The 13,545-nt window shown below is 48.5% G+C and overlaps 1 protein-coding gene and 1 pseudogene across 1 annotated transcript; both read left to right on the top strand.

Annotated features, from left to right (window-relative positions):
* Window positions 1-2,985: 2,985 nt before the first annotated feature.
* On the top strand, window positions 2,986-13,251 carry Ubiad1 (UbiA prenyltransferase domain containing 1). Its single transcript, NM_027873.3, has 2 exons — window positions 2,986-3,818; window positions 11,104-13,251. The coding sequence occupies exons 1-2, from the start codon at window positions 3,296-3,298 to the stop codon at window positions 11,589-11,591; spliced, it is 1,011 nt and encodes a 336-aa protein (NP_082149.1). The 5' UTR covers window positions 2,986-3,295; the 3' UTR covers window positions 11,592-13,251.
* On the top strand, window positions 4,261-4,394 carry Gm23303 (annotated as a pseudogene).
* Window positions 13,252-13,545: the final 294 nt, after the last annotated feature.

Genomic DNA, 13,545 nt, shown 5'->3' with positions numbered 1-13,545 from the left:
CCCGATAGGCATGAAAGTCGTGGGTTCAATTCCCAGCACTGTGTAAAGTGCATGCCTGTCTTCCCAGAACTCTGGTGGTGGAGGTTTAGAGGGTCAGAAATTCAAGGTTGAACTAGGGAGATTTCTCAGTGTTTAAGGCCCTTCCAGAGAACCTGCTCCAATATATAAAAATGTATCATTAAAATTTTTCATATGAAATTTATGCAGATCTTTTGTTTAAATCTTTATTTTTTTATCAGTGTTGTAATACACACTGAAAATTCCTAAATAGCTTGAATTAGGAATTTGAGTGAACTATTAAACACATTAATATTAAAAGAAACATGTGAAGCTATTAGTAATGATAATGCAGATAAATATTTGCTAGTAAGGTAAAGATTTCCAATTAGTTGAAAGCGTTAAATGTTTTTAAGTTAAAAAACAAATTAAAAACACACCAAAGTACAAGTTATACTACAATACAACCCTTTATAAAGCATTGATAACACTTCCTAGATACTAATTTGGGGAAATGCCAACTAAAATGTAATGAGATTTGGGGAAGACACACTTTCTTTAGACTGTGCCACCAATTATTTGTATATTGAAAAGAACTGTTGAAGAAATAAAGCTTTCAGAAAATCTACATGCCAGGCAAGTGTTAATGCGTGGCCCAGGAACCAAACTGGCAGGTGACCTAAATCCTTTGTCTTGTCACTTTTGGTTAAGGTAATTAAGGAAATAAGGTGTTCCTCTAAGTTGGCTGTTCTTCACTATGTCTAACTTTTATTTTTTATTTTTAAGACAGTGCCTTGCTGTACATCCCTGGATGGCCTAAAACTTGCTATGTAGAGTTCCAGGTGAGACTGGCTTTCAAGGGAATGAAACGGGTGCAGCAAAGAAACCAAAATAGCTGCTCCATAGGTGAAAAAAGAAAAAGTTTATTTCCAACTGCCAAGGCTGTCTCGGGAAAGCAGAGAGAAGCTATGGGGGTGGGGCGGGCTGGGTCGGGCTGGGTCGATGGATGGTCTCTATGATCTGGATGGATGCTATCTGTGATGGGGAAGAATGGACCTCCAGGGTTACATGGGACTGTGTACCTGGGGGAAAAGGAGCCCTTGAGCTGCCATGGAGACTCTTGAGTAGGGTCTGAGGGAGTCTAGAGGCTAACTTCTCACCTTAGTCATATGTTAATGGAAGCCCTCAGATTTATAAGAATGACCCCTTTTAGCAATTAGGAACTATGTCTTCAAGCTCCTGGAGGAATGCTGGGTTTTGTCTAAATGCCAGACAAAAGACATAAAAGGAATTTCTTAGGGCCTCCTATTTGTGACCTGTCTCTGACTCCCACCCCCCACCATGCCCCTTCTTCCACTGCTGGGATTACCAAGTGTTCACCTCCTTGCCCAGCCTCAACTTGTTTTTTCACTGTTTGTTTTGTTTCCGGTGTTTTGAGATAGGGCCTCACTATGTAAACTGGACAGTCCCTCAACTGTCCTGGAACTCACTATGTAAACCAGACTGGCCTTGAACTGACCGATCCTCTTGCCTCTGGAGTGTTAGACTAAAAGGCATGTGCCACCTTGCCTGGCCTAACATCTGTGTGGGTTTTTTGTGGTTTTTAATTTTTCCTGATCATTTATTTTTTAAAATTCACTTTACATCCCCATCGCAGCATCCCCTCCCTCCAACATTTCAACTCTCGTTGAGTACCAGCTGTTCTTTCACAGGACTCAGGGGCAGTTCCCACGTTAGGATGTTCACAAAAGCCTGCAGGGTGTAGGGTTGGGATGTAGCTCAGATAGTAGATTATCTGCCTAGCATGTGGAATCCCCAGCACCCCATAAAACCAAGTGTGGGTGAATGCTTGTAATTCCAGCACTCAGGGAGTTGGAGGAGATTCAAGGTTGGATCAAAATTTCAAGGTCATTATGGGCTACATTGCCAATTTCTAGCCAGCCTGAGCTATATAGGCCCCTGCCATTTTATTATTGGATTTTTTATGAATAGGTGTTTTGCCTGTATATATGTATATCTAGTGTGATCTTCTTGCATGTATGCATGCCTGGTGCCTTTAAAGGCCAGAATAGGGGGTCAGATCCCCTGGAACTGGAGATACAAGCAGTTGTGAGCTCTTGGGGGTGCTAGGAATCAAACCCTGTTCTTTGGAAGGGCAGCTAATGCTCTTAACCGCTGAGCCATCAGTCCTGGCCCTGTCTCCAGAAACAAAGCAAAAAACCATGTAGGTCTTTACATCTTAGTACACAGAAAGCTTCCTACTTCTTTTTCTTCCAGCTATACATACATGTTCCATCACATAGTACCGCATTTTCTTTTCCAAGCTCTTGGCTTATGAACACTTCTCTTTTCTTCTTTCGGTCTCTCCTCTCTTCCCTTCCATTTCCTTTCCTTTCTCCTTCCCTTCCCTCTTCTCCATCTCCTTTTTGCAGGGTGGTGGTGGCACACACCTTTAATCTTACTCAGCTCCTGGGAGGCAGAGGCAGGTAAATCTGAGTTCGTGGCCAGCCTGGTCTACAGCGTGAGTTCCAGGACAGCCAGGGCTACATACACTGAGAAACTTTGTCTTGAAAACCGAAAACCAAACAAAAAGATAATCTCACGAAGCTTGAGTTGGCTTCAAACTCACTATATAATAAGGGATGTCCTTGAATTCTCTTCCTGTCGTCGTCTCCCAAGTTCTAGGGCCATAAGGATGCACCACCAGCCCAGCAATGCGCACAATACTTTCAACGTAGGATGTATTGGGGTAACCACAAATGAGTCTTATTTCTTATTTCAGTAAGTGAACCTGCCCAGTATAACGCAAAGCGACACGCCCTGAAATCCCAGGAGGGCTAAACAGCTGCTTCTTTCCAGTGACTTGCTTTTAGCTAATTTGTTGAACCTGGGCTCTGGCCTTTGACCACACCCCTCTCCGACCACGCCCCTCGCCGGCCTTCACCGGGCCCTGCCCGCCCCAGGTCCGAGTTTCCGGGCCGGCCTCCTGAGGCCGACGCACAAGATGGCGGCGCCGTCCGCCCGATAGGGGTTGCGGGCTGAGGCGGGTTATTGAGTTGTGGCACGGGGGAAGCGACCCCAGACAGGCTTCGCTCAGGTGACAGGTGGGCGGGCAGCGCCGCTGGCCCCGTGGCGGTGCATGGCCTGGTTGCTGTCTTCAGTTTTCCCCGCCTCCCAAACCCTGACCGGGGGCGGAACCAGAGAAAGGTCAGGCCAGGCTGTCCCGCCTGTCTCCGTCCTGGGGCGGTCCCCTTGAGTGGCTCACTTTTAGAATTGACTTTAGCCACGTGTAGCTTCCATGGCTGCGGTACAGGCCCCGGGGGAGAAGATTAATATCCTGGCAGGAGAGACAGCCAAGGTCGGGGACCCGCAGAAGAACGAATGGCCCGAGCAGGACAGGCTTCCCGAACGATCCTGGAGGCACAAGTGCGCCTCCTACGTGTTGGCCCTGAGGCCCTGGAGCTTCAGTGCCTCACTCACCCCTGTGGCCCTGGGCAGTGCCTTGGCCTACAGGTCTCAGGGTGTCCTGGATCCCAGGCTGTTGTTGGGTTGTGCAGTGGCTGTCCTGGCTGTACACGGGGCCGGCAATTTGGTCAACACATACTATGACTTTTCCAAGGGCATTGACCACAAAAAGAGTGATGACAGAACTTTGGTGGACAGAATTCTGGAGCCCCAGGATGTTGTTCGATTTGGAGTCTTCCTCTACACCTTGGGCTGCGTCTGTGCTGCTTGCCTCTACTACCTGTCCGCTCTGAAATTGGAACACTTGGCTCTCATCTACTTCGGAGGCCTGTCTGGCTCCTTTCTCTACACAGGAGGTAAGAATTGGCCTGTTTCCTGCTCTAAGGTCCCAGTTGCCTAAACTGGAAACTGCTACCTTCCATAGGAATGGTAGACGTGTCAAAGACGCCTTACTAAAGTAGGCCACTTGACTGGAAATCCAAAATGTGTGTATCGTGGATACTTTGAAACCTTAAGTTGTGAAAATACTGGTTTGGCAGTGGATTATGAACACTGCTCCCCCGATGGAGACATGGCTTAGCCTTTAAGATCTCTTACTGTGGGCTGGAGACCCCCCTACAGTTGGCTTAGTGGTTAAGAGCACAGGCTGCTCTTCCACAGGTCCTGAGTTCAATTCCCAGCAACCACATGGTGGCTCACAGCCATCTGTAATGGGATCTGATTCCCTCTTCTGGCATGCAGGCTTACAGTGCAAACAGAGCATTCATGTACATAAAATACAGAAATAAATAAATGTTCATACTTACCTGGCAAGGGAGATGCCATGATCTCAAAGGTGGTTTTCCTGGCCAAGACTTCTCTATTGTACTCCAATATGCTGACCCCTGTGATTTCCCCAAAGGTGGGAAACTCAACTGCACTATATATAAAACTGCTTTTATAGAGGACCCATGTTCTGTTCCCAGCACCCATGTTGGGTGCCTGACAAACATATTTAACTTCAGCTTCATGAGATCCAACACCCCCTTGGAGCCCCAGTTGGCATCAGCACACATGTGCACACACATATCAATAAAATTTTAAGCTGGGCAGTAGTGGCGCACGCCTTTAATCCCAGCACTTGGGAGGCAGAGACAGGCAGATTTCTGAGTTCGAGGCCAGCCTGGTCTACAGAGTGAGTTCCAGGACAGCCAGGGCTATACAGAGAAACCCTGTCTCGAAAAACCAAACCAAACCAAACAAACAAACAAAAAGCATAGAATGGGCTAGCAAAATAGCTCAACAGATAATGGCCGATACCACAGAGCCTGATGACCTGAGCTTAATCTCCAGGATTCATAAGGTAGAAGGAGAGAACCAACTTCCAAAAGTTGTCCTCAAAAGTCTTTTACACACATGCTTGCACTCAAAAAAAACAAAACACAACAAAACAAAAAGTCAATGTGTAATAAGAATGTAAGCCATTATCTTTTGGAACCATTGTGAGTCTGGTTCTTCATTAACTGAAGTGCGATGCAGGTCACAGTGAGTGTAAGAGGTGGTAAGTGCCGTGGCGCGGGACAGAGAAGGGGCCCTGATGACTGCTTTAAGTCGTTTGGCTGGCATTCGGCTCACTGAAGAGGTTATACCTGAGTTAGACTGAAGGCAGTGAGAGATGGAACTGGTCATGTGGATGTCTGGGAATAGAACTCCAGGGGACAGGAACAGCAAGGGCCAAAGTGCCTGTGTGATAGAAAGAAATTCATTGTGTGCACGGGGGGGGGGGGGGGGGAGTCATCCAGGGGGTAAAGGAAGAGAGGAAGTAGTGTCCGGGCATCAGTGGGAAGGCTTGCGGACTCTATAGGCCCTTTGGGCTCATGAGCTTCTTTACTCTGAAGTGCAGGAGTCATTGCAAGGTTTTGAACAGCAGTATGAAGTCATGATCTGGGAATAGATGCACTGGGAATAGATAATAAGCACGGTGGACAAGGGTGGAAAAGCAGAGACCCAAGTCAGAGGCCCATGAGCAGTTCAGGCAAGAGGTTTGGTGGCTTGCTTCACGGTAGTGGCCAGAGAGGTGAATTACGTTCTGAATGGACTTTGGAGGTAGACAGTGTTTGCCAGTGGACTGGATCTTAGGTAGAGATACCACAGAATTAAGCTTGACTCAAAGTCTGGCCGAAGCCACTGGAAGGCACAGTTGACATCATGCCACACGGGAAAAGGGCAGGGGCTTTGGAGGGAAGTCAGGAGGTGGACTCTGGACATCTTAATGTGTGCTAGAGCTCCAAGTGGAGATGTGAGGTGGGTAGTTAGATAAAGCAGCTCAGGTTATGGAGGAGGCCTGGCTATAGAGACAGATATTTGGAAGTCATTGGCCTATAGATAAAGTAGGGCTGGTGAGATGGTTAGAGAGAGTATTGGTAGAAGCACAGGACCAGTTATGGGCTCTGTAGCCCTCCAGCCTAAGAGGAGGGAAGATGAGACCACATAAAGGAGACTGAAGGAGTGGGAAGAAAATCAAGAGACTGTAGTTGTCCAACAGCGAGGTGTAAGGTTAGGGCAATTAAAAAGGTCTGAGGCCGCTGGGCGGTGGTAGTGCACACCTTTAACCCTAGCTCTTGGGAGACAGAGACAGGCGGATCTTGAGTTTGAGGCTAGCCTTGTCTACACAGTGAGTTCCAGCAGAGGCTGGGTGGATATGGTGGTCCACACCTGTAATACCTGCATGGTAGAGGGAAGCAGGAAGTTTCACATAAGTCTCACACACACACACACACACACACACACACACACACACACACATACACACACGCACTTGGGAATAACCTTAGCTACAGAGTGAGGTTCTGCCTCAAAAGAAAGAAAGTTAAGGGAGCCCTGTAGGTGGCTGTTCGAGGAAGTACAAGGCTCTGGGGAAAGAAGAGCCCCTGGGTTTGTCCACTTTCCATAGCTGTGTCAGACCTGAGTTAATCGGCAAGGGAAAGCTTGCTTAGCATAGAGGCTTCCGGTTTACGTTAATTGGCCTGTGGCATGGTACACATGGCCAGGACCCATACCTGAGGAAGTCTGGGTCTGGGAGCCAATAGAGGAAGAGGAATAGGCTTGATCCAAGTCCCGTGCTTCTTCAAGTACACACCCCCACGTGACTGGAAGACCCCCTACTATGGCTCCACTCTTAAGCATTCTACCACTGTGGCGCATGCCTTTAATCCTAGTACTCAGGAGGCAGGGGCAGGCAGATTTCTGAGTTCGAGGCCAGCCTGGTCTACAAAGTGAGTTCCAGGTCAGCCAGGTCTATACAGAGAAACCCTGCCTCAAAAAACGAACAAAAAGAAGAAGGAGCAGGAGCAGGAGGAGGAGGAGCAGGAGAAAGCAGAGGAAGAAGAAGAGGAGGAGGAAGAGGAAAGAGGAGGAGGAGGAGGAAAGAAGAAAGAAGAAAAGAAAGAAATAATTCTACCACTATCTGGGTGTGGTGGCACATGCCTTCAATCCTAACACTCCAGTGGCAGGTGGATCTCTGTAAGTTCAAGGCCAGCTTGTCTACAGAGCTAGTTCTAGGATAGCCAAGACTACAAAAAGAAACCCTGCCTTGAACCACCCTCCCCTCCAGTCTTTTTTTTTTTTTTTAATAAATAAAATTTAAAAATTCTACCACTGGTCTGGAGAGATGGTGGAGAGATGGCTTGGCAGTTAGAGTACTCGTTGCTCTTCTAGAGGACTCAGGTTTGATTCCCAGCACCACCACATCAGGCCACTTACAGCCTCTGTAAATCTCCAGCTCCATGGGCCTCCCTCATCCTCTTGTGATCTCCACAGGTGCCTGTGTGTGTGTCCATCCACTCACACAGATGCATGCACATAAATGTTAAAAATACGACATTCCACCAGCCCAGGATCGAACTCTCCAACGCTTGAGCCTTCTGAAGGAATCCTTGTGTGACCTATGACCTTTCTCCTTGTTGAGTTTACATTTTAACCAAGACTTGAAGGAAACAGAACTCACCATTGTTCAGAATTAGCCTGATTTAAGGACCAGCACGTGCAAAGGTCTGGGGTCCACAGGGAGAATGCGGCTCAGAGGGAGGACAGCAGAGCTTACAACCAGAGCAGTCTGCTCATCCCTTTCCATCTCTCAGCTTCTCCCTGCTCCTTAGCCTCCAGAGCTCAGCCTTTGGTCTCCTTTCTCTCCCATGGCTCCTTTGGTGATTATAGCCAGTATCACTTGTTAAGTGGGTAATTCCCAAGCTCTAGGCTTATAAACTCTATTTCTTCAGCAGGATAGATGCTGGGGACTGGACAGTTTCCAGTGCTCGCTCTCTCTCTCTCTCTCTCTCTCTCTCTCTCTCTCTCTCTCTCTCTCTCTCTCTCTCTCTCTCTCTCTCTCTCTCTCCTCAGGTACAGCATGGTACAGCATGGCGAGTGTGTGCCTTACCTGTGAACTGCACATCCAGCTCTTAGGCACTCCTAGATCATGTCTGCAGTCAAATTCCTGGTCATCTCTCCAAAGATACCCTTTTTACCTGTGGATTTTCTCATTTTACTCAGTGCCATTATTTTCCTCCTCTTTATTTGTGTGTGTGTGTGTGTGTGTGTGTGTGTGTGTGTGTGTGTGTGTGTGTACAGGTCTCCTCACTTGCTAGGCAGTGTGTGTGTGAGTGTGTGTGTATACAGTTCCCGTCACATGCCTAGGCAGGCAGGCTCTCCACTGTTGAGCAGCATCCCTAGCCCACTCATAGTTCCTTCCTTCCAGCTCTTCAAGCACAAAGTCATGAGTATGCTTACTAACGTTTAGGGGTTGTTGTTTGTTTATTTGTTTTGTTTTTGAGACAGAGCTGCTCTGTGGAGCCATGGCTATCCTGGAACTTGCTTTTCAAACCAGGATGGTCTTGAACTCACAGAGATCTGATTGCCTCTGCCTTCAATTGCTGGACTAAGAGATTGCACCACTATGCTGGCTGGTCTCTTCCTTTTTTTTTTTTTTTTTTTTTCCCGAGACAAGGTTTCTCTATGTAGCCCTGGCTGTCCCAGAACTCACTTTGTAGACCAGGCTGGCCTCGAACTCAGAAATCTGCCTGTCTCTGCCTTCCAAGTGCTGGGTTAAAGGTGTGCACCACCACTTCTAGCCTCAGTGTGAGTTCTTGAGTCTGCCTTCTCTTGCCCTGTGTGATGTTTTTGAAGCTCACCGTGTTGTCGTGCATGTCAGGAGCTGATTTTTATTGTTGAACAGCGTCTGTTGAGGGGCATGCCACACTTTTGTTCTGCTCACCTGTTCAGGGACCTTTGGGTTGTATCTGTTTTTTCTATTGTGACTGAACATTCATGTTCAAGTCTTTTTATGAGTATTTGATTTCATTTCTCCTGAGTAAATGCCTGGAAATGGAACTGTTGTGGCCTCCGCTGGGTGACGTTTAATTCTACAAAGAGCTGCCAGCCCCTTCAGAAGTACCTACACCGCTTCTACCACAGCCACGGGAGATTGGTGGTGGCTCTGCACATTCGCCAGCTTCCTCCATGAGTTAGCCTCTTTGTGTGTGGCCAGAAACTCGTGATCCTCCTGCCTCTGTCTTTCAAATGCTAGTATTACAGGCATGCACTACCACTTGGCCCTTGCCAACTTTTTGATGTAGGTCTTAACAGATTCATTCTGGCTGCTCTGTGGAAAATGGACCCGGTTTTCACTGTGCTATCTCTTTCAGAACATGGTGTTGCAAAGGGTGAGAATGCTTAAAAAGAGACTCCCACGCAGGTCACATCTCTGAGTCAGGAGGCACCTACAGTCTTAGGCCATGTCTCCCACACTGAGAAAGTGCTCTTTCCAAAGGCTCAGTCATTGTATTGCATCAGATAAAGTCAAGGTTATCAGACCTTTCTCATTCCTTGAGTGGGTTTGTGCTTGGTTTTAGTGGAGGACCTCCTTAAGGTCAAGACACAGGGTTGTGTTGTATTGTGCTGTGTTTTGAAGCTCAAGTAACACTTACATTAGAGTCAGAGATAAAGACAACAGGAGAAGCAAGCTGTAAACCTAGCTGCTGGGAGGAGGGAGATGAAGAACAGAAGGGGGGAGGTCATGCCTTTTGAAATACAGGTAGGACAACAGCCTTGTGGTAAAAAGTGAGGGGCTCTAGGCAAGGACTGAGAGAGCCTGCAGTGGGCTTTGGCCAGTGTTCAGTAAAGAGAAGAAAATGAAAGTCAGAAAGCATGCTCATGGCTGAGGCTCATGTCACTTATTGGCTGCTGAGCTGAGAGCTGGATCTCTGGAGCATCCAGCTAGAGGTTAATTCTTCCCTAAGCAGAGCCCTGTCATGGTGTATAGGTCGATGAGTGTGAGAATAGAGGAGCATCGTGCTAGCCTGGCCTGGGAGGATGCAGGGACCATGTGCTCCCTAGTTCAGGGCGCTTCCTGGTGCTGGGGAGCTGAGGAGGCATGTCAGTCCTGCCTTGTAGGGATGCTGCATTCAAATAAAAAACCAGGGGCTCTTATTTGGTGCCAGCAGACACCAAGGTGTCTCACCAAGGTGAGAGGTGAGGTTGGCCATACTTTAGTCCTTGGTTCTTGTGTTTTTTAGATCTCCTGAAGACCATTGTCACCTGTCATTTTAGACTGGTTAAAATGTGATCAGATATCCTGAAGCTAAGCATTATAGCATCCTTAGATTCAAAGACTTCACAGGTTTCTGTAGCAACCAAAGTTTGAAAGATCATGTCTTTGGCCAGCTCCCACCACTGCACATGGCTTTACCTGTTCCAGTCTGAGTGGGAAGTACTCTTGAGTTAGAAGTGTTTGTTACTGTGGCTCTGTGTTCAGGTCAGCCCCAGGGCCAAGTACTGGGGAGCCAGCTATGACAAGCCAGATGCTGGGACTTTGAATCCAAAGACATAGGGTTGTTGACAGTTTGAGTGTGTGTTGGGAGAAAAGGTAAACCCGGAGTTTTAAAGATGCTGGGATAGGGTGAGAGGTTCTTACAAGATCAAAAGCCACCAGGAGGGTGTGGCAGTATTCCAGAGTAAGATGAGCCTGATTTGGACCTGGATGGAAGGCAGTGAGATGTGGTACAGTACTGGGGCTGGAGGGAGGGTGCTAAAGGAAGGGACTAGGTAGGCTTTGGCGCAGAGGGTCGCTAGGGGTGATTTGGTTTTGACTGATGAGACCCTCGGAGGGTACACTGCATGGTAACTTCCACTGTTTTCCTCTTTACGTGGGTGACAGCTTCTTTCCATGGAAGTTATAGGCTGTGAAATGCCATGGTGTTTCACTGGGGTCTTTCAAACCAGAAAAAAGACACAGAAAAAAGACCCAGGGGCGGTGGGGAAGGGGGGGCGGGCAGGAGAGGAGGCAAGCTGTACATTTTGCCTTGCAGGGCTGGAGAAGGGCAGAAGAAATCAATGCTCTGGACCATAGAACCTTTTGCATGTTCTTGGCTCCTCTCATCTCTGTGTACCCGGAGCTCTGGGCACTGTGTGGCTGAAACTTTTTTTTGGGACAAATCCTAAAAGGCAAACTTGGCGGGTACCTGGCAGTTGGACTCAGAAATCTGAGTCTGCATTGGGTCGTTTGGGGGTGCTCCAGTGACGGCTCACCCTCGTAGCCTCTCTTCAGACATGGTATTCTCTTGGACCAGCCCTTGATTTACACCGCCTCTCTGGCTTTTCTGGCCGCAGGAATTGGATTCAAGTATGTGGCCCTGGGAGACCTCGTCATCCTCATCACTTTCGGCCCGCTGGCTGTGATGTTTGCCTACGCTGTCCAGGTGGGATCCCTGGCCATCTTCCCTCTAATCTACGCCATCCCTCTGGCCCTCAGCACGGAGGCCATTCTCCATTCCAACAACACCAGGGACATGGAATCTGACCGAGAGGCTGGCATCGTCACGCTGGCCATCCTCATTGGGCCCACCTTCTCCTATGTCCTCTATAACACACTGCTCTTTGTGCCCTACCTAATCTTTACCATCCTGGCCACGCACTGCAGCATCAGCCTGGCACTGCCCCTGCTCACCATCCCCATGGCCTTCTCCCTTGAGAGGCAGTTCCGCAGCCAGGCCTTCAACAAGCTGCCCCAGAGGACAGCCAAGCTCAACCTCCTGCTGGGGCTTTTCTATGTCTTTGGCATCATCCTGGCACCAGCAGGCAGCCTGCCCAGACTCTGAGGAGACCAGCAACTCCCACCACAGCACAGCCCCTCCTCAGGCAGTGCAGAAGCCAGAGACTGAGAAGGGGTGCCACTGGCCAGGGTGGGTGCACAGCATAGGCTGCAAACTCCTGAACTTGTGTGTTGGGATTATCTTCCTAAAGATAACCTGCTCGTGATTTGTGTTCCATGTTACAGGGAAACCCTGAAGCCACTCTAGTGTCGTTCCTGTGTTATTTATAATCTCCACTAGAGGGTGTCATCAGGCCACTTTAGGATGGAAAGTCCATCTCCCCCTTGTCCTAGACAGAATGCCCTGACAGTTTGTGAAGGAGCTGTGTCCCAAAAGAGCCATAGTAACTAGGCATGGTACTGACCCGTTACCTTGGCACGTAGGAAATTGTACTAATTGGTGCCAGGCCCCATTTATACAGAGCGCTTGTCCCCTGAATGTGCTGCCTGCTAGAGAAGGGCCCTCATTAGCAAGGAGTGCTCCTGGCTTTTTGTGTAGTTGGTGGTTCAGATGTTTCTGTCCTTTATGTCTCCCTTCGATCCTCGCCACTGTGGAGGAAAGTGTCAGATCACCCTGTAGCAAGACAGTTAAGCCTGGGGCGGCTGAGAAAAGCACTCTGCTTTCAGTAAAACATGGCATGGTGGCTGAGGGAGCTGCTTCCCTCTGTAGACTCCACTAGGAAGGCAGTGATTCTGGGACCTGAAGTGGCAGTGGGATGGGCGTTTAAAGCCCAAAGGGCTTTGTCCCCTCCCAGCTGCCTCCCCTGGTATTCCTCTTGCCTACCCAGGATCTCTGTCCCTCCGTCTGTTTCCAGTGCCAGACTGTGGGCAACAGCAACACATGAGTCAAGGACACTTACCCCTCTCCACAGAGCCACAAGATGGGCAAATCAGGGACCTTCTGAATGTATGAGTCAGTGGACAGCAGTCCTGGCCACACTCAGCTGGAATGTGAGGCCCTGCCAGAGAAAGAACTATGAGCACGGGTCCTTCATCTCTCTGTGCTCTGATGCCTTGTTCAGAATGTGGCTTCAGTGAGGTCACACCCAAAGGACCAGAGGTGTCTCGCTGTCTTCTGTACCCTCTCTGAGTATAACATCTTGCATGGAGATGATCATACCATCTCCAGTGTGCTTTACTCTGATCAGCTGCCCTGAAGGGGGCTGCAGGCTCTTAGCCTGCAGAAAACCACCTTGAGTTAGCACTGGGTCACTTCCTTAGGAAAACATATTTAAATATTGCCCAGAGTTCCTCTGTAGTCAGGGTGGTTTGTCTACCAGAGTCCCAGAGCTTGAATCAGGGTCCAGAATCCTAGGAACAGGATGTTCTTTCCTGTTCTCCCCAGCGTGCTGGGTTTGTACGTCTGGTGCTTTTGAGTGTCCTGCCTGTGACCCTAGCTTGGGGCTGATAGTTGTCACCCAGAGCCTGGAGGACCAATGACTCTCACTGTTCATAAGGCGGGCCTGACACGTGGCTACCCTCATCAGAACTGTGTCAGCTGCTACACTGAGCTCTGGTGCAGATTTTAAATGCCTATTTTTATATACCATCCCCAGAGGCCATATTTGGTGCCACATTTTGTATACAGACCACCATAATTTGTATTATGTCTCCTGATTCAATGAAGGTTTCCTGTAGATTTGCTAATTAAAATAAGAGAAAACGTATGTCAGTGGCTTTGTTTCTTTGCTTTCCACTTGCTTTTCTTACTGGAAATGTGCAGAGACTTGTGGGAGTACCAGGCATGGTAGTGTACGATTTTCATTTCCAGCACTGGGAGTCAGGTTGGTGGATCTCAGGAGTGTGAGGCCAGCTAGAGATACACAGTGAGACCTCGTCTCCAAAGCAACATGTTATTGCACTAACCAGGACTTAGGGAGAAGTGCCATATGGTAGAGGTCACCTCATTACCAGTGATGAATTTGGGAACAGTTTGACCAGGGTTGATGGTTTTGTGACAT

Source organism: Mus musculus, chromosome 4 (genome assembly GCF_000001635.26).
Source record: "Mus musculus strain C57BL/6J chromosome 4, GRCm38.p6 C57BL/6J".
Classification (NCBI taxonomy): Eukaryota; Metazoa; Chordata; class Mammalia; order Rodentia; family Muridae; genus Mus; species Mus musculus.
Note: the sequence above shows the minus strand (reverse complement) of the source record. Positions and strands in the feature narration are given on the sequence as shown.